Consider the following 21,905-nt stretch of genomic DNA (forward strand, 5'->3'; position numbering starts at 1 on the left):
GTCTCACCTGGAAAATGATGACTTCAGCCCGGCTTTCAATACAATCATACTCTGGAAGCTGGTGGGTAATCTGTCCTCTTCGGTCTTAATGCCTCTCTCTATAACTGGATCCTTGACAGAAAGGCCACAGCCAGTCCCCGTTGGCAGAAACATCTTTGGTTCCGGAGCTCAACCAGAGCTGCGCATTCAGACCGCTGCTGACGCATGGCTGCGTTGCTAGATCCAGCTCAAACCGAATCAAGTTCACTGATGACATAACAGGGGCTGGCCTCGTCAACAATGAAGACAAAACAACGTACAGGGAGGAGGAAGAACAGTTGCTAGAATAGCGTGAACATCTTGAGTCTCAAAGTAGACAGCAGCAAAGAGATGATTGTGGACTTTAAGATGCAGGTTGACCACTCATCACTCACATACATGGCTCCTCCATGGAGAGAGTCAGGAGTACCAAGTGTCTGGGAATGCACATAACAGATGATCTCATCTCATCCTTCAACACCATCTCTTTGGTCAAAAAAGCACAGTAGTGTCTCCAGTTCCTGAGGAGATTGAGGTGAGCGTGGCTCTCTCCCTGCTCCCCCTATTTTAAACAACTGTTACAGGAGCACCATCAAGCCTGTCTTGACTAGGAATTGCATGGCAATTGAATGCAAGTCCCTACAAAGGATTTTTTATCAGGAGCACTGTGTACACAAGGCCCTTAGCATTGTCAATGATCCCTCCCATTCATCCAACAATCTCCTTGATCATAAACAAGAGAAAGACTGCAGATGCTGAAAATCCAAAGCAACTTACACAAAATGTTGGAGGAGCTCAGCAGGTCAGGAAGCATCTATGGAAATGAATAAACAGTCGATGTTTTGAGCTGAGACTCTTTGTCAGGACTGGAATCTCTTTGATCCCCTACCATCAAGCAGGAGGGACTGTAGCATTAGGATAATAACTGCTCGGATGGGAAACAGGCTGTAAGAGTTGTAAAATTATTCAGTTCCATCATGGGCACTAGCCTCTATAGCATCCAGGACATCTTCAAGGAGTGGTGCCTCAAAAAGTTTGTGCCCATTGTTAAGGACCCCCACCCCCAACACATGCCCTCTATTATGTGTCCATTATTAAGGACCTTCAGCGTCCAAGGCATGCACTTTTCTCATTGTTACCATCAGGAAGGAGGTACAGAAGCCTGAAGGCACACACCCAGTGATTCAGGAAGAGCTTCTTTCCCCCTGCCATCCAATTTCTGAATGGACATTGACACCATGAACATTACCTCACTACCATTTTATTTCTGATTTGCAGTACTTATTTAACTATTTGATATACATATACATACTTACTGTAATTCAGTTTTTTCCTATATTATCATGTATTACATGTACTGCTGCTGCAAAGATAACAAATTTCACGACATATGCTGGTGATATTAAACCCGATTCTGAACTCCCTGTCACCATCCAGGTTTCATCACATATGAAGTGCCTTATTACTGTTTACTTTTTAAACCTGTATTTATATACATCCTATTATTTTTGTTATACCATACTGCCTACTAAGCAAACAAATCTCAAGGTTGTTTAATTGATACATTTTCTTTGTAATTCAAATTTTTATTTATTCTTATTTAACAACGCAGCACAGCATATCGTAGAGCAGATACTGGATAAGCGAGTGTATACCTCACGCTGACTTTTTTGCAGAATTTTCCGAGCTGTAGTAAATGCTCTCCATTTCTCAGCCAATTCTCTGGACGTATCTGGAAAGAAGAAAACTTTGCATCCCAACCACTCAACTCCTCTCTTTGCTTTGGCTGCTTGCAGCAGTTTCTCTCTGGCCGAAGAGTGCAAGAATCATATTAGGACCTGCCTTGCCGGGGGGGGGGTAACGCTCGCCCGGCCTAAGAGCCGGGGCCCGATGTGCCCTCTCAATCTCAAACTCTGCCTTCAGTTCGATGCCAAATCCTTCGGACATGATTCCTTGCACACACTTAAATTAGACCGCCCGTTTCCGCACCCTCCTTTAGACTGATCAGCTTGACGTTGTTGCATCTGCTCCTGTTCTCAAGCTCCTCGACACGGTTCCACAGCAGGTCCAAGCGTTTATTATTCTGCTCGCTGGCACCCACCAGTTGCACAGTGGTGTCTTCCACACTACAGAGACGGCCCTCGGCTTCCGTCAGCCTCTCTTGAATGGCATCGACTCCGTTGTCGTTTCCTTAATCATAGATACATCAGCAGCCATCAGCCATCACGAGTAGACTGGAACTCATATGACTAACCTCAGCCAATGAATTCTCCATGTTGGAGCCTTGGTCCGTCTGTGTCGTTAGTGTGGCTTGAACTTCGGATTGTAGCTCTGTCTTGTAGCCACGCAGCCCGTTGTAGTGCTCTTAGAAGGTCTTAACATCGTAGAGTTATCTCACAAAGCTGGTATTAGCACTTTTAGTGAAGAAAACAAACGGTTTCTAACTGCAGGACAGCTGTATCCAGACAAGGTGGGATAAATATGCTCTAATTATTAGAATTTCATGGCAGGTTGTCGGAGCTTCGCTAACGTGCGGCCATCTTGCCTGGCGCCCACGTGACTCTCAATTGATATATTCTTTGAAAATAAATGCATTTTCAATCTTTGAAATTACAAACAGTAAATTGAAATTAAACTGGCACACAGACCAAGAAACATGACATGAAAAATGGTGACCATGAGATGTTTGCATACTCATTAGACAATGCTATTCTGTTAATTGCACTGCAGCAATGTAGGCAACAACGGGTTTAAGTAATTTGCATCATTGTAAATGAATTCAGGGAAATTTGCTATTAGCAAAGGTAGCTGAATATTCAGAGATGTCCCCCACTGTAGATATGAAATTCAAAGGAAGCATTGTCAGCCCAAAATATTAAAGTAAACAACGTCCCTGTAACTAATGAAATTGTATTGAATCACCTTTAATCTTAAAAGGTATAAAAATGTGATGTATTTTCTGGTTTGTGAGCTTCTGTCGGGAGTGTTTCCAGAATGATGCCTGGAATAACGACGTTTTTCACCAGCTTCAGTGACTCTCAGTTAACTTTGATCACAATCACAACTACCATCAGAAAGGTGGCACAGGAGTCTGAAGACACACACTTAATGTTTCAGAACAGCTTCTTCCCTCCGCCATCACATTTCTGAATGGATAATGAACCCATGAACACTACTCACTATTTTTCTCTATTTTTGAATTACTTGTTTTAATATTTATTTCTTATTGTAATTTATAGTATATTTTATGTAATGCACTGTTGCTACAAAACAACAAATTTCACAATGTTAGTGATGATAATAAACCTGATTCTGATTTTTCTTGTATGTCAACCAAACAGTACTGTGCAGATGATGCCTGGTTGGTTGCAGAGGGGACTAAACCTGTTTTCAACTAAGGGTGGCTCATGCCAATGATTCCTAGATAAGGATCAAGAACAAAACAGGCCCCATGTAATTCTGTTTCCTTCCATTGAGTACAGACGACATCCAGTCATCCCAAAACCCGAGTTCAACCATTGCAATGTTTGCTGTACATTACAGAGTAATATTGCCCTGTGTCAATATACCTGTTGGCAGCTGTGGCATTGTTAAAGATTAGATCCTCATACCGCTGGCGAGCGTAATTTCCTCCAAATCCTAGGAAGGTAGTTACGTAAACCCTGTACACATGCTCGGTATGAAGAACATCACAACCAAGGTTGAATTCAGCCAGTAAACTCTTAACAGCTTCTTCCTGTAACGACAAATCTGAAACTTAGAATGAAAAATGAGAAGGTATGCAAGTGCATTGCAGTGGAAGCCACACAGAAACTGAACACCACTTCTTTCCTATTAAATGAAACTGAAAACAATATTTTCTCTTTTATATTTCAGATGAACTTGGTTTTCAGAGGAGTCTATTAAGAGTTTAGGTCAGGATGACTTTCCAGCCTTAGCAACCAGCATCACAAACATTTATTGGCCAGCTAAAAATATCACGACATTATGATTTAAGAGCTACTCTTTTAGAAATGGGGGATGTTTACAGGCCTTTTCTGCCTAATGAGCCCGTGTTGTCCAATTACACCTATGTGATCAATTAACCAACTGACCTCGTACGTCTTTGGAATGTGGGAGGAAATTGAGGGACCCGTACGAAACCCATGCAGTCACAGGGAGAACATACAAACTCCTCGTAGGCAGGAATACCATGCAGTCACAGGGAGAATTTACAAACTCCTGACAGACAGGAAACCCATGCAGTCATGGGGAGAAATTACAAACTCCTCGTAGACAGGAATATCATGCAGTCACAGGGAGAATTTACAAACTCCTGACAGACAGGAAACCCATGCAGTCATGGGGAGAACGTCCTGAGAGACAGTGGGAGGAAATGAACAATCAAGGTCACAGTAATTACAGTCAACCCTCCTTATCCGCGAGTTCCGCATGCACAAACTCAACCAACCGCGAATCGAGAAAACCCGGAAGTGCTCTTTCAGCACTTGTTGTTCGAACATGTACATACTTTTTTTCCTTGTCATTATTCCCTAAACAATGCAGTATTACAACTATTTTACATAGCATTTACATTGTATTAGGTATTATAAGTAATCTAGAGATGATTTAATGTATACGGGAGGATGTGTGTAGGTTATCGTGGATTGGGATGGAAAAAAACCATTACTTCTCTTACTAAGCAAGTCAGAACAGGTACATCTGGTATTATTTACCGTCAGTTGGTCAGACATTTGTCTTAGTACATAGTATATATTTCACCTTTTTATGCATATAAAACACTTAAGAAATGTATGTTTCAGCGCCAGGCTCGGGAACAGAAATTCCCGAGTTCGATCCGGTGACAGACCGCTCCTGAGCACGCTCTCCATCCGTGCGGGTTGATGTGGAGGATCAAAAACCCAAAACCCAATAATTAAACCACTGCGTTGCTTAATAATAATTGTAGCTTTCATTGGGGCAGGGCCTTTCTCACTTTATCCTTTAAAATTGTTCCAATCGTTGACAGACTGTTGCCTAATGCTTTTCCAATGACCGATGGCGTTTCACCTCTTTCCGATCGCTTTATTATTTCCACTTTATTTTAAATCGTGATCGCGATTATTTTCGTGAACAGAAACACTGTGGATTCGGAGGTCCGCCGCCGGGTCCTAATATCCAACGCACTGAGATGGGTTAAATAAAGTCTGGGGTTCGCTGGGTCCTAAGGTCCACCGCATTTAGACAGGTTGAATAAGGGATTTGAGCATCTGCGTTTTTTGGTATCCGCGAGGGGTCCCGGAACCAATCCTTCGCGGATAAGGAGGGCCGACTGTAGCACATTTCTATCATAAATTCCTGAGTCTATATTTATGCTGAAATTGTCTGGAGAAAATTGTTTCATAAAATCCTCCTGGCTTAGGATGCTCAGATCGTAATTATAGGCAAATTGTATGGGCGCTCTATTCCTAGGAAATGGGTTGCATTATAATTTCAGTAACATGAAGCTGAAACAAAATCTAAACTTTAAAAAAAGTGAGATTTATTTACTTATTTTCCCATACACAAATTCTATGAGAGGAAGTTTTATTCTACATCTTAAGTTTTTGGGTTACAGGTGTCCCCTGTTTTTCGAATGTTCACTTTACGAAACCTCACTGTTACGAAAGACCTACGTTAGATACCTGTTTATGCTAACAGGTGTTCTCACTGCTACGAAAAAAAGCAACATGCGAAAAAAGCAGCGCGCGAAAAAAGGCAGCGTGCGCCCCGAGCAGCCGCTCCCCCCCCCCCGGATTCGGAACGGCATTCTAGCTGGCATTGCTTAAACACGTGCCTGTGAGCATCCATTTGCAAGATGAGTTCTAAGGCATCGGAAAAGCCTAAAAGAGCTCGTAAGGGTGTTACACTTAGTGTAAAACTAGACATAATTAAGCATTTCGATTGTGGTGAACGAAGCAAGGACAAAGTAAGTTTGGCTTGTGGAAGCTGACGAAGATGATGTTGAAGAAGTTTTGGCATCCCATGAGCAAGAACTGATAGAAGAGCTGATGCAACTGAAAGAGGAAAGGATAATAATCGAAACCGAATGCAGTAGCAAACGGACCGAAAGTGAAGTCGTCCAGGAACTGAACGTGAAGCAACTGCCTGAGATTTTCACTGCAGTGATAAAGTAAGACTTTAATTTTGAAAGGGTATGTAGGTTTAGGGCATATTTGCAAGATGGTTTGAGTGCTTACAAAGAACTGTATGATAGAAAAATGCACGAGGCTAGCAGTCAAGCATACTGTCGTTTTTCAAGCCTTCCACATCAGCCACAGCAGACGACGAACCTCGACCTTCAATATCGAGGCAGGCAGACATAGAAGAAGATGATCTGCCTGCCCTGATGGAAACAGACGACACCCCAGTGTCCCACCACCCCAGCCCCCGAGCCGCGGACAGATACATTGCCAGCCGGCACCTAATTAATTAGCTTGTTTATTTTGGCTTTTTTCTTAAAGGTGTGTTGGATGCCTCCCGGCCACCGCTGCATTCTCCGTGGATCGGTATCGGTCGGCGGCCCGGAGGGTGGGGACTACTGCACCACCCCAATCTCCAATGACTCAGCCTAACACACCATCATCAGTGTGCTCTGTGCTGTCTTCCCAATTCCGGTAAGTGATACTACACTGTACATACATTATTTCTACTTTATATAGACTGTGTATTTTTATGCATTATTTGGTATGATTTGGCAGCTTCATAGCTTAAAGGTTACTGGAGAGAGTGTTTTTGCCGAGGACGCTTGCGTGAGATTTTCGCTATGGAGAACAGTGCAGGCAATGATTCTTTTCTTTTCAAATCTTTTTATTGTATATATAGGAAAAATAACATGAGTACATCAAAGTGATAACACTTAAAATGCCTCAAAAAAAAATTATCTTCAAGATTGAAAACAAAATTTTGTGATAACAAAAAAAACCTACTGAGCAGAGAAGTGAGAAAAAAAAAAAGAACCCATTAGGTGTACAACCCCAGAGCCATGCGTCATACAAAAAGCTTCTAAAAATAAACATCAGACCGCCAGCAAGAAAAGAAAATATACTAAAAAAATTTACAATTAGATCGTGGAAAAATTATATCAATTAACTCAAATGATAATAACGAGCAAATGAGCCCCATCTTTTCTCAAAATCAAATAAAGGTTCAAAGGTTCGACTTTTAATTTTCTCCAAACTAAGACGTAGCATCACTTGAGAGAACCATTGTGACAAAGTGGGAGCTGATGTATCCTTCCACTTCAACAAAATGGCCCTCCTAGCTATCAATGTAACAAATGCAATAACATGTTGGTCAGACACAGAAATACCATGAATGTTTTGAGGAACTATTCCAAAAAGCACAGTTAATTTATTAGGTTGTAAATTAATTTTAAGTGCTTTAGAAATTGTTGAGAAAACCGACTTCCAGAACTGTTCCAATATAGAACGAGACCAAAACATATGTGTCAGTGTAGCTATCTCAGTTTTACATCTATCATAATGACTATCAACATTAGGAAAGATTTTAGAAAGTCTCTCCTTTGTCAAATGATAATGATGTACAATTTTAAACTGAATCAATGAATGGCTAGCACAAATTGAAGAAGGGTTAACCAACTTCAATATCTGCATCCAATCCTCCGTCATAAAAGTCAAATTAAGTTCCTTTTCCCAATCCTGTTTAATCTTAGATAAAGGACGCTTATCCCATTGTAATAATAAATTATAAATTCTTCCAATAGAACCCTTAATCAAAGGATTCATACTCATAATAGTATCTAACAGGTCAGCCTCCAATATGTAAGGGAAATTACTTAAATATTTTTGTAAAAAATATCTAACTTGAAGGTATTGCAGAAAGTGTGAGTATGAAAGAGAATATTTATCAATTACTCAAAGGACATTAATCTATCTTCTTTAAATAAATCCAAAAAAGAATTAATACCTTTATTTTTCCAAAGTAAAAAAATTGGATCACTTAAAGAAGGCTTAAAAAAGTAATTTCGGTAAATTAAACTACAAAGATTAAATTTTTTAAGATTAAAAAAATTGCGGAAATGGAGCCAAATTTGTAAAGAATACTTAATCACAGGATATAGGTTTAAATTAACAACTTTACCTAATTGCATAGGTAAAGGGGCTCCCAATAACAAGGTTAAATAAAACTGTTTTACAACTTTCAGTTCCAGGTCTACCCAAATTGGCCGATCATTCTTATCAACCCAGTATAACCAAAAAGACATGTATCACAGATTAACAGCCCAATAATACATTCTAAAATTAGGCAAAGCAAGACCTCCATCCTTTTTCAATTTTTGTAAATGACATTTACTAATTCTTGGTCTTTTATTATTCCAAATAAAAGATAAAATAATAGAATCAATGCGATCAAAAAACTTCCTAGTCAAAAAAACAGGAATACTGTATTCTGAAATAAATATAAAAATTTTGATAAAAACCATCATTTTAACTATATGACTATGACCAACAAGTGAAAACGTAAGTGGACTCCATCTACTAAATAAATAATTCTGTCTCTATATACGATAATACTTCTTTTAAAGTTACGGATACTTTTAGATATTTAGGTATTATAATTATTAAAAAATATAAGGATCTTTATAAAGCCAATTTTGTTCCTTTAGTAAACTTTCACCCCCATTCTCAATCATATTTGTCATTTTCTGAATTACTCACATTCTGTTATTTATTCCAATTTGGCCACACACTGGGGCAATATAAAAAGATTACAATATATTCATGATTGGTATAACTCCTACCGAAATCCTTTTATGCCATTTAAAATGTATTTTTTTTCTTACGCACGGTACAAATTAAAAATAAATTCTGCTGGGCCACTCAAATGCGAGAAACTGAGCTTCAGTGCGGTTTCAGACTGAACACAGAGACAGAAAATGCTATTAACAGTAGAAGTGCTGGCTAAAGTCTGGGGTCGACTACTTCAGTGAGCCTGGAGATTGAGAGAAAAGTACTCACTGGCAAACACCAACAGCAGACCACACTAGAGGCAGATCTGGCTGAGCCATTCCACACAGAAGGACGGCAGTCTCCGAACTGAGCTGTTTCAAAGGGCACACTTTTGCTCGAGTCGATTAACTCACTTTTCCTGGTTGACATTTCTCATTTTTCTCAGAAATGAGGAAGCTGTGGGAGTGCAGACTTGCCCTGATGGAATGTAACAGCACTGCCCGATGATTCAATTCCACAGAAAGGTTGTGACTCTCATTTCTCCTAAACGTGAATTCCAAGGAAAATGCAATGTTTATAACTGCAAATGTACCTTTAAGAGATGAGTAATAGAAATAGGATTTTGGTACAATATTCAGAGAGAGAGAGATTCAGACTAAAAGGAACGTCGACTCAGACCATGAGAGGCCTGTGTCGGGCATTTTCATGCCTTACAAGGTGCAGATTGGAAGTCTGTGTGGGGCGCCACTCCTCACACAGACACTAGAGCAATGTGTGATTAAGTGCCTTGCTCAAGGACACAAACACGCTGCCACAGCTGATGCTCGAACTAGCGACCTTGAGATAACTAGACGAACACCTTAACCATTTGGCCACATGCCCAACACATTCAGATTAAAACAACATGGAAACAGGCCTATTGTCACAGTCTGCCCTATTGACACCAACCACACACCAGCCTCCATGCATCCAGCACATAATTCTCCGCAACTTTCGCCATCTCCAATGGAATCTCATCACCAAACACATCTTTCCCTCCCCCCACTTTCTCCCTTCCGCAGGGATCACTCCCTAGTGACTCCCTTGTCCATTCGTCCTTCCTCACTGATATCCCTCCTGGCACTTATCCTTGCAAGCTGAACAAGTGCTTTACCTGCCCCTACACCTCCTCCCTCACTATCATTCAGGGCCCCAAATAGTCCTTCCGGGTAAGGTGACACTTCACCTGTGAGTCCTTTGGGGTTATATATTGTGACCAGTGCTCCTGGTGTAGCCTCCTGTATGTCAGTGAAACCCAATGTAGATTGGGAGACCGCTTCTCCGAGCACCCACACTCAGTCCACCAGAACAAGTGGGACCTCCCAATGGCCACCCATTTTAATTCCACTTCCCATTCCCATTCCGACTTGTCCATCCATGGCCACCTCTTCTGTCGTAATAAGGCCACACTCAGACTGGAGGAACAACACTTTATATTCCATCTGGGTCGCCTCCAACCTGATGGCATGAACATCGATTTCTTGAACTTCTGGAAATTACCTCCACCCTCTTCTCCATTCCCATTTCCCTCTCTCAGCTTATCTCCTTACCTGCCCATCACCTCCCTCTGGTGCTCTTACCCCTTCCCTTTCTTCCATGGTCTTCTGCCCTCTCCTATCAGACTTCCCCTTCTCCAGCCCAGTATCTCTTTCAGCAATCAACTTCCCAACTATTTACTTCATCCCTCCCCCTCCTGGTTTCACCCATCACCTTGTGTTTCTCTCTCCCTTCCCCCGCCTTTCAAATCTACTCATCCAGTCCTGAAGAAGGATCTCGGCCCGAAATGTTGACTGTTTATCCATTTCCATGGATGCTGCCTGACCTACTGAGTTCCTCCAGCATTTTGTGTCGTGATATCTATTCATTTGTTTCTTTCTTTGCTTTTATATTTCTTATTGTTACTTTTAATATTATGAATACCTACTTTAAAAACCATCCAAGATGCTTGAGGACCTGGAAAAGTCCAGGTGATAACACTAGAAATCAAATTGACTTTATTACTATAAACCAAAGATTTAGAAACTCAGTGACACAATGCAAAACATATCCAGGTGCAGACTGTAATAGTGACCATAACCCAGTAGTACATCATGTAAAAGTAAAACTTAAAAAACTAAAGAAATAAATACCTGAACAATCCCTTGACTACTCGCAATTAATTAAAGAAGAAAACTTAAGACAAAAATTTACAATGAAGTAAGGAATAGATTTCAAAGTTTAGAAATAGAATCTGTTGAAGATGATAGCAATCATGTAGAAATGAAATGTAACTCTCTAAAGGATGCCTTGGTAGAATCAGCAAAGTCAGTGATTCCTAAAAAAGAAAAAAGCACAAAGAATAAATGGATGACAGATGAAATCAAAAATCTAATGGAAGAAAGGAGACGGAAGAAAGGAAGTCCTATAGAATATAAGTCCTCAGATAAAAAAGTTAAAAGCTTATGTCAAAAAGCCAAAGAAGAATGGTTAAACCAGGAATGTGAGCAACTGGAAAGAATCCCTATTACTGATCCAAAAAGGCTACATCAACAAATCAAGAATATCACTGGTAAAAAGCTCCTCTGTTCTTCAGGTGGATGTTTGAAAGCAAAGGACGGTACCATTATCATGAAAAAAGATGAGATTATGAACAGATGGACTGAGTATGTTCAGGAATTGTTTGAAGACGATCGAGGCGAAAAACCAGAAATTAAGAAAAACATTGAAGGTCCAAGTATTTTAAAATCTGAAGTTCGTAATGCAATAAATAAGATGAAGAAAGGAAAGGCAGCAGGTCCTGATGAATTAGTAATAGAACAAATTATTGCCCTTGAAGATTATGGAATTGAAAAACTTACTGATTTAATCAATGACACTTATGAGACTGGAATAATACCAAAAGGGATGAAAAGATCAGTATTTATCACTCTTCCTAAGAAAGCTGGAACAATATAATGTGAATTACATAGGACCATAAGTTTAATGAGTCATATCACCAAGATACTTCTAAGAATTTTGATGACAAGAGCTAGAAGTAAGATACAAGCTGAAACAGGCAAATAACAATGTGATTTTGTGAAAGACAAAGGTACAAGAAACGCAATATTGATGTTAAGGATACTATCAGAACGAGCTATTCAAATGCAAAAAAGATTCGTTTGTTTGTTTTATTGACTACACAAAAGCATTTGATAAAGTGAAGCACAATAAGTTATTTGAAATATTACAGGAAACTCTAGATCTAGATTCGAAAGACCTCCACTTAATCAGAAATCTGTACTGGGAACAAACTGCCGCTGTAAGAATAGATGGAGAAGTGAGTCAGTTTACGAAAATCAAGAGAGGCATTAGACAAGGGTGTGTTTTCTCCCCTGATTTATTTAATGTGTACAGTGAAACAATATTACAAAAAATAAGCAACATCTTGGTAATCAAAGTTGAGAAACCTCCAAATTCATTAAATAATTTTAGCAAGGCAGGAATGGATTCGTCAGGGTTAGATATATAAACCAATAAATCAGCATAAAGAGAGACCTTATGCATGGTCTCATTCACAAATATCCCATGGATATTTTTAGCCTCACGAAGAGCAATAGCAAGGGGTTCTAATATTAAATTAAACAACAAAGGACTTAATGGACAGCCATGCCTTGTCCCCCGTGAAAGCTGAAAAAAAGGACACCTACAATTGTTAGTAACAACAGTAGCAATAGGGGCTTTATATATCATTTTAATCCAATTATTAAAATTAACACCAAAGCCAAATTTCTCTAAAACATTGATTAAATATTTCCTTTCGACTCCGTGGAACGCTTTTTCCGCATCCAAAGATACAACACATTGTGAAATTTTAGAAGAGGATGAATATATAATATTAAGTAGTCTCTGAACATTTGAAAAGGAATAACGACCTTTTATAAAGCCTGTTTGATCTTTACAAATAATTTTACCCAAAATATTCTCCAACCGATTGGCCATTATCTTTGACAAAATCTTCACGTCAACATTCAGTAATGAAATAGGTCTATATGAAGCACAGTCAGCAGGATCTTTATCTTTTTTAACAATTAAAGAAATAGAGGCCTCATAAAAAGTAGAGGGTAAGTCACCTTTCACAAAAGAATCCTTAAACATTTCCAACATATACGGAGAGAGCAACTTTCCAAATTTTTTATAAAATTCTACAGGATAGCCATCAAGTCCTGGGGACTTACCAGATTGCATTGAAAAAATAGCTTTATGAATTTCGGCTTCAGTAATTTGAGCATCGAGAGTCTTTTGATTCTCAGCCGAGATTTTAGGGAAAACAATCTTTCGTAAAAAAGCATTCGTTTTAGAGGAATCTAATGGACATTGAGATTTATACAGCTCAGCATAAAAATCTTGAAAAATCTTATTAATTTCTTCATATTTCTGAGCTAAGGTACCATCTTTCCTACGAATTTTCATGATTTGCCTTTTGGCTGCAGCCATTTTTAGTTGAGAAGTAAGCAGTTTATTATTTTTATCTCCAGACATATAAAATTGGCTCTTTAACTTAAGCAAATAACCTTCAATGGGATGAGTTAATAACAGGTTATATTGTGATTGAAGTTCCACCCTTTGTTTAAATAAATCAGTATTGGGGGAAATTGCATAAATATTATTTAAATCTTTAATTTGTTTTGAAATTCTATCTAATTCTGCTTTAGTTAGTTTTTTTGAGTTTAACTGAATAAGAAATAATCTGACCACGTAAAAATGCTTTAAATGTATCCCATATAACTAATTTAGACATACCCCCCATATCATTAAAAAGAAAAAATTATTTTATCTGGGTTTCAATGAAACTGACAAAGTCGGAGTTTTGCAATAATGTCTGAGACATGCGCCAAGGCGGGCGGGCAAGAATGACATCATCAAATTCAAAAGACAAACTCAGAGGCACAAGATCAGATATAGCAATAGCGTCATATTCACAAGTTTTAACACTAGGCAAGAAGTGGGGATCGATTATAATATAAACGAATCCTCGAATATTTTTTATAAACATATGAGAAGAAAGAATATTCTCTATTATCGGGATGAAGATACCTTCACAAATCAATCAAAAAGGAATTATATGACGCGGATCGATTTGGAAGTCGCTGATTGGTTGAGCTCTTATCAATCATAGGATTTAAACAGCAATTAAACTTCCCACCCATTATGAGCATATATTCATTTAAGTCAGGCAGTAAAGCAAATACCTTTTTAAAAGAAGGATCATCTAAGTTAGGGCCAGACAAATTAACCAAAACAACTTTTCTGTTACAGATTGTTCCTTTAACAATTAAAAATCCACCATTAGAATCTGATTCAATATCCTCTTGCATAAATATATTAGGTTTAATGAAAATAGACACGCCTTTTGTTTTACTCTGAGAAGTAGAGTGGAAGTGCAAACCATTCCACCATCTAAAAAATCTATTTTGATCTCCCGCCCTGATAGGTGTCTCTTGAGCAAAAATTACATCAGGATGGAATCGGTTAATAATTATAAAAGTCTTCTTTCGTTTAATAGGATGATTCCAACCACGTACATTCCAACTTATTATATTAATCCATTTGAACAGCATACTATAATTTCATTCTACTTTATACATGCACAGAGCACATACCAATACAGGATGATCAAAGATGGCGGTGATGAAGAATACAAACAAATAAAAAACACGCATGCTCCAGAACTACCCAATGGGAAAAAAACCACCCACCCACACCCAGAAACCCAAAACAGGCAAACGATCTACGATAGAATTCAAAGCTGCTGACTGCTCTGTGTTTTCTTTCCCTCCCCCCAGTTAGTAAAAAAAGTAGAGTGACCTTGTGAAAGACAATAAAGTCTCAGCAAAGTATTTACATTCCATCGACTAATAAACAAGAAAGAACCAAAATAATGTTATCTCTTAGAGAGAAAAACCAGCGCCATCTTTAAGTTTAATATTAATTCCCTAAAAAAAGCTTTAAATTCAATTATAAAATGTTATAATAGAACAGAAAAAAATATATAAAAAGCCCTATTAGTAGGAAAAAACTACCAATTAGCTACCAAGTATTAAATTAAAGGAACAAATTGCCTTATCTTCTTCCCTCAGTCATAGAATGTCCAAAGATCATTTGAACAGAGATACTTAAACCATAAATCTTTCCAAAGGAAAACCAATAATATGCAATAAAGAACAACACTCCAGCTTGTTTAATTAGTCTCTCGACGAAATATACAAGTGACCTTCATAAATCTTCTTTCCAAAATGCGAATAATATACAAATAGCCAAACAGCCTTTCAGATGGATAATTCAACAGCGGCGTCGGTGACAGCGGCAGGTAAAGCCTGAACAAAATCCAAAGCAGCTTTTGGATCAAAAAAAGTACGAGGAGGAGAATTAGCATGGAAAATTTTAATTCTTGTCGGATACCTCAAAGACGGTGTGACAAGAATACACATAAAATTAAGATGTTTGCTGGCCTGGGTTAGCATCAGTGGCATCAGCAGTTGGTCTGCCACCTGTCCTCAGGGGAAGGAGAGATAAGGAACAAGGAAGCAGCATCTGGAGATGTGTAATGAAGGGACGGGAGAGAGAGCTGTCTGGAGCAGCTCCCCCTTTGAACCCTGAACCGTTTGAAGTGATGGACAGGCGATACCCCAGCAGGGGGATAAAAAGTGACAGGTTCGCTAAGGCAGGACACACACGACACCCGAGGTAACGAGACCCTGGAAGCGGTGCGCCTCTCACGAGTCGGTGGGAAGTACCGGACCTTAAACGCACAGGGTGGAAAGGTACGATCAGCGGGAACCCGGTGTGTGTCCACCCTCGCTTGGGTGCCGGGTTCACTGCAGAGGATCGACCTCAGGTGACATCACAAAGGACCCGCCCAACAGCTGCTTGTGAGCAATATCGCCGGTCTGTGAGTGGAAGCCATTCTGAATGATCAGTCGTTCTCGTTCTCTCTCTCTCCCTCTCTCCCCCCCCCCCCATGTTGTCCATCGCCATGGCAACGATTACTGCGAACTGAACTAAATCGAACTGGACTTTTGTGTCACTTTGAAATTAGTCATTTACCCCTAGACAACGATAGAGCTTGATTGATCCTGTTATCTTAATTCTGTGCACACGTGTGTTTATCATTGCTGAACTGTTGCATTTATTATCCTTTTGATTACTGTGTTGCTTGTTTCTTTAATAAAACTTTCTTAGTTCTAGTAATCCAGACTCCAACTGAGTGATCCATTTCTGCTGGTTTGGCAACCCAGTTACGGGGTACGTAACAACGGGAAAAGATTTTTATCATATGCTTGTTTCATTATCAGGGCAAATTTTGATCTTTGTTCCATTATCTCTCTTGGATAATCTTCGTAGAAGCAGAGCTCGGATTCCATAAATCTAAAAACTCTGTTTTCTTGCCTGTCGCATTATTTGATCTTTAATTTTAAAGTGATGAAAGCAAACCAGAACAGATCTTGGTTTATTAGAATCCTTCGATTTGGAGATAAACGCCCTGTGTGCCCTTTCTATAGCAGGCGGCTTTGATAGAATGGTAGGAAATAAAGTGTGGAAAAGCTTACCAAAGTAAGCTGTTAGATCTCCATCTTCAGCTCCTTCCTGCAGCCCAACAATTCTTATATTCCTTCGTCGAGACCTAGTTTCCAGGTCTATAATCTTATTTTGATATCTTTCCAAACGAGTTGTAGCTTCAGACAACTTTTGCTTAGGTATCTTCAATTCCTCTTTGTGTGAAATAACTTGAGTTTCCAGGTCTTTATGTTTTCCCAGAAATGACTTCATTTCATTACTATTCTTTTCTAGTTGGTCTTTAATTGATCCATTCTGATCCTTAATTGAATTCAGTGTCCCAACGATATCTTCAGCCCACGATGGCATTTCATCAGATCTTTCCTTTTGCACCTTTCCTTTCCCATTACCTTTATCACTCGGTTCAGGTAAATTCTTCCCACTTCTTGTAAACATAGACATATTGATCCCCCTCAAGAATCAACAAGTAAAAAGTTTAAATTCAAAGTTTACACTAGGGGGAAAGAAAGAAAACTAAGAGCAGCAGAAAAATACTGCCACTCCATTGGCAGACAGGGGCGGTCCCGCAGGCAATGGTTGTAGAGAAGTATTTCTACTTTATATAGGCTGTGCATTTATCATACCATTCCTGCTTTTACTATATGTTACTGTTATTTTAGGTTTTATGTGTTATTTGGCATGATTTGGTAGGTTATTTTTGGGTCTGCAAACGCTCACAAATTTTTCCCATATAAATAAATGGTAATTGCTTCTTCGCTTTACGACATTCCGGCTTACAAACCATTTCATAGGAACGCTTTACCTTTGGATGGAGGGGGAAACCTGTATTCTATAAGGACAAATTCTGTGAATTTGTGATTTCCACAAGGACAAAGGCATGTAGGCGGCCTTTGGGCAAGTGATCATTCTTCCCTATACCCAGGGCAGCAGCGGAGTCCGGCAGCAGCAATAACAACTGAGCAGCCCTTATCAGGACAGCACTGCTCATCCTTTGACAGGGAGGGGCCGAGAAAAGTTGGCCTAAACATTGCCTGCAGACAGATAACTGGTCAGCTTGCTGCAGCTGGCAGTTCATCCGCCAACATGGTTACACTCAAAGGAGAAGAAAGAAACTTCTGTTAGGATCATGGAATGTCCACACACTCGTGGACAGAGAGAACTCAGCAAGACCCCAAAGAAGAACAGCCCTTGTTGCCGAGGAACTTTCACGATACAACATTGACATCGCAGCCCTAATTGAAACCAGGCTGCAGAGGAAGGATCCCTGACTGAAACCACCAGTGGCTACACTTTCTTTTGGAAAGGAAAAGTGCAAGATGAAGAGAGGATTCATGGAGTTGGATTTGCAGTCAAATCCAGCTTCCTGAAATAACTCTCCGACCTGCCTGTGGGAATCAACAAAAGGCTTATGTGGCTACTTCTGCCCCTCAGCCACAAACGTCACTCAACAGTCATCAGCGCTTATGCCCCCACCATGACCAGCAAATACAAGACCATTGAACAGTTCTATGCTGACCTTAGCTCTGTTCTGTGCTCAGTCCCTGCCAACGACAAACTAATCCTGCACAGTGACTTCAATAGGCTGCGATCACAGTCGCTGGGAAGGGGTTCTAGGCAAATATAGTATTGGCAATATGAACAGCAATGGCCTCTTGCTCCTGAGCAAATGTGCAGAATATGACCTCCTCATCACAAACACAGTGCTCAGGCTGGCGAACAAGTACAAGACAACATGGATGCACCCAAGATCCAAACATTGGCACATGTTCAACTACGTTATAGTACGTCGCCAAGACATCCGGGATGTCCTCATCACCAGAGCCATGCAAGGAGCGGAGTGCTGGACTGACCACAGGCTTGTCCGCACCACACTGAAGCTATGTATTGCTCCCCACCATCCCAAGCGCCCTAAGTTCATCAGAACAGCTTTTAACACCGCCAGACTCCAACAGCCGCTGTATCTTCGCCAGCTCCAGACCACCCTTGATGTGAAGCTGTCTGCCAGTGGACCAAGCCAGAAATGGAATCAGTTTAGAGAGACAGTGATGGAGACAGCAAAATCAGTCCTCGGCCCCAAGGACCGGAACCACCAAGATTGGTTTGACAAAAATGACAGTGCCATCAAAGATCTCCTAGCCAGGAAGAACAAAGCATTCATGGATGGCAAAACGGCCCAGGCTCCATTCCCAAAAAAGAGTGGTTCAAGTCCCTTCAGGCCCATGCCCAATGGGAAATTCACAAGATGCACGACCTGTGGTGGGATAGGGAAGCTGAACATACATAGAATAGTGCAGCACAGTACAGGCCCTTCGGCCCACAATGTTGTGCTGACCCTCAAACCCTGCCTCCCATATAAGCCCCCTACCTTAGATTCCTCCATATACCTGTCTAGTAGTCTCTTAAACTTCACTAGTGTATCTGCCTCCACCACTGACTCAGGCAGTGCATTCCACGCACTCTCTGAGTAAAAAACCTTCCCCTAATATCCCCCTTGAACTTCCCACCCCGTACCTTAAAGCCATGTCCTCTTGTATTGAGCAGTGGTGCCCTAGGGAAGAGGCGCCGGCTATGCACTCTATCTATTCCTCTTATTATCTTGTACACCTCTATCATGTCTCCTCTCATCCTCCTTCTCTCCAAAGAGTAAAGCCCTAGCTCCCTTAAACTCTGATCATAATGCATACTTTCTAAACCAGGCAGCATCCTGGTAAATTTCCTCTGTACCCTTTCCAATGCTTCCACATCCTTCCTATAGTGAGGTGACCAGAACTGGACTGAAGAGGTGCAACACTTTGCCAACATCAACAACTTGAAGCTGCTCTTCAACTCCATCAAGATGATCTTCGGCCCCTCAAGATCTGGCTCATCTCCACTGTTGTCCGCTGATGGAACCACACTGCTAAAGGACAAAGAGAGCATCCAACACAGATGGAAAGAGCATTTCAGCCAGCTCCTGAACCGCACTTCATCGGTCAACCAGTCTGCTCTGGACCAAATCCCCCAACAGCCTATTCACGAGGAACTAGATGATCCTCCCTCGATAGATGAAGTCAAGAAGGCTATCACGCAGCTGAGCAGTGGCAAGACGCCCGGCAAGGACGGAATACTTGCTGAACTGTGCAAGACACTCAGCAAGGAATCACTTGAGGCTTTCCACAGCACCCTGACTAGCATTTGGGAAGAAGAAGAAGACATGCCCCCTGACCTCAGAGACACGACGATAATTGCCCTCTACAAAAATAAAGGTTCAAGGACCGACTGCGGGAGCTACACAGGCATCTCACTACTTTCCATTGCCGGAACAATCCTCGCCCGCATCATCCTCAACAGACTGATTGCAACAGTGTCAGAAGAGAACCTTCGAGTCGCAATGCGGCTTTCGTCCTGAATGCAGCACTGTCGACATGATCTTCGTAGTGAGACAGATACAGGAGAAGTGCCTGGAACAGAACATGACATTATACTCTGTCTTCATTGATCTGACGAAGGCGTTTGACACGGTCAACAGAAACTCGCTGTGGATCATCCTGAGAAAGCTTGGCTGCCCACAGAAATTCACTACACTCATCCCCCTGCTCCACGATGGCATGACAGGCGACGTGTTCTCAGATGGTTCCCCATCTGAGACTTCCAACATCTCAAATGGTGTGAAGCAAGGGTGCATTCTAACACCAGTGCTCTTCAATTTCTTCTTCACCCAAATGCTGAAGAATGCTGTTAAGGACTTAGACCTGGGTACTTACATAAGAAATCGCCTAGACGGATCGATGTTTGACTGAGACGCCTTGCTGCAAAGGCCAAAATGTTGAGGAGGCTCATCACTGAAGCCCTGTTTGCTGATGACTGTGCCCTCATGGCCCACCAGGAGAACCACCTGCAGATGATTGTCGACAAGTTCTCCACAGCCTCAAAGCTGTTTAGCCTGACAATCAGCCTCGGTAAGACAGAAGTTCTCCTACAACCTGCTCCAAACAGTTACCCTCCTCAGCCATGCATCACCATCGACCGCACTGTCCTGAAGAATGCGGAAAGCTTCAAGTATCTAGGAAGTACCACCTCCAGTGACAGATCCCTTGACAAAGAGATCATAGCAAGGATTGAGAAAGCCAGCTAGGCACTCGGGAAACTCCTTGTCAAAGTTCTGGAGCAGAAGGACATTCAGCTTTCAACCAAGCTCAAGGTGTACAAGGCTGTGGTCCTCACCTCTCTCTTGTACGTCTGCGAAACCTGGACCCTATACCGCAGGCACATCAAACAGCTGGAGCAGTTTCACATGCGCTCTCTGTGGTCGATCATGAGGATTCGATGGCAGGACCAAATCATCAACCAGGAAGTCCTTGACAGAGCCAACAGCACAAGCATGAGGGCAAGGTTCCTCCAGGCCCAACTACGCTGGGCTGGCCATGGGTGAAACAAGAATCCCCAGGCAGCTGCTCTACGGTGTGCTTGAGCATGGCAGTTGCAATCAGGGCCGCCCCAAAAAAAGATTCAAAGACAATCTGAAATCGTACATCAAATGGGCAGACCTCCAGCCTCGACAACTTGAGGAGTCTGCAGCCAACAGGGCTACGTGGTGCGCCCTGACCAGAAAACCTGCATCTGAGTGAGGATGACCGAAATCAGCGCCTTGCAGCAGCACAAGACCGACGCCACAAAGCTGTGTATGCACCTGTTCTAACAATCGCCATTCCATGTCCAACCTGCAACCGCATGTGTGCTTCGGCCTTCGGCCTCCAAAGCCACATGCATATCCACAGATGACTGCACAATATTTAGTCTTCCTCGGACCCCGAGAGACAACCACCATAAGGACAAATTTTCATAAACCGAACAGAGGTAAAACAGGGGTTGCTTGTAGTATAGATTGTACCCTGAATAAATAATGTTAAAAACAATTAAATTTTGATGCTGACCTGCTTCAGTGAGTCAAAGACTACAGGATTTGTCACCTCATAAGCAATTTGAAGAGAAGCACCGCCCATGTCCAATATGCCAACAGTACGTTTGCGGATCACAGCACCTTGATTGGGATTGCTGGACACGGTCACAGCAACCAATGCATCATCACCTGAAACCAATCAGAGAGAACCGTTAAAGGAAACAGTTGAAATTAGATCGGTAGCCGAATTGGAATTGGTTTATTATTGTCTCGTATACCGTGATACAGTGAAAAGCTTGTCTTCCATTCTGTGGCATACAGCCTGCCCTGGGGTTGGAGGACATTGTGTGCATGAGTGGATAGTTGGGAGGGATGAAAGGGGCTTGCTTTGCTGTTCTGTTGTTGTTGCTTATGTTGTTCTGTTGAACATCGTAGGCATGCTGTGCTGGTGTCAGAATGTGTGACAACACTTGCAGGCTACCCCCAGCAGATCCTTAGGTTGTGTTGGTTGTTATCGTGAACAATGTATTTCACTGTATGCTTTGATGTACATGTGATAAATAAATGAACCTGAATCTGTTCATACAGATCAGATCATTACACAATGTATTGAGGTAGAACAAGGTTACACAAGACAGTAATACATACACAAAAAAGTACAGTGCAGGTAGACAATCAGATACAAAATCATAACGTCATAGATTGCAAGGTCAGGAGTCCAAATG

General features: G+C 41.2%; 1 protein-coding gene across 6 annotated transcripts in view; it reads right to left on the reverse strand.

The window, feature by feature from the left end:
* Nucleotides 1–21,905, reverse strand: part of LOC134358801 (ectonucleoside triphosphate diphosphohydrolase 4-like) — a 99,119-nt gene that overhangs the window by 11,381 nt on the left and 65,833 nt on the right. For 5 of the 6 annotated variants that reach the window (XM_063071304.1, XM_063071303.1, XM_063071302.1 and 2 more), the window contains 2 exons: nt 21,215–21,369; nt 3,588–3,754 (listed from right to left, as the gene is read on the reverse strand). In XM_063071304.1, the coding sequence (XP_062927374.1) occupies nt 3,588–3,754; nt 21,215–21,369 (322 nt within the window). The remainder of the gene's footprint in view (nt 1–3,587; nt 3,755–21,214; nt 21,370–21,905) is intronic. The other variant, XM_063071301.1, reaches the window with a different exon arrangement.

The sequence above is a fragment of the Mobula hypostoma genome, chromosome 19, assembly GCF_963921235.1.
Source record: "Mobula hypostoma chromosome 19, sMobHyp1.1, whole genome shotgun sequence".
In the NCBI taxonomy this organism is placed as follows: Eukaryota; Metazoa; Chordata; class Chondrichthyes; order Myliobatiformes; family Myliobatidae; genus Mobula; species Mobula hypostoma.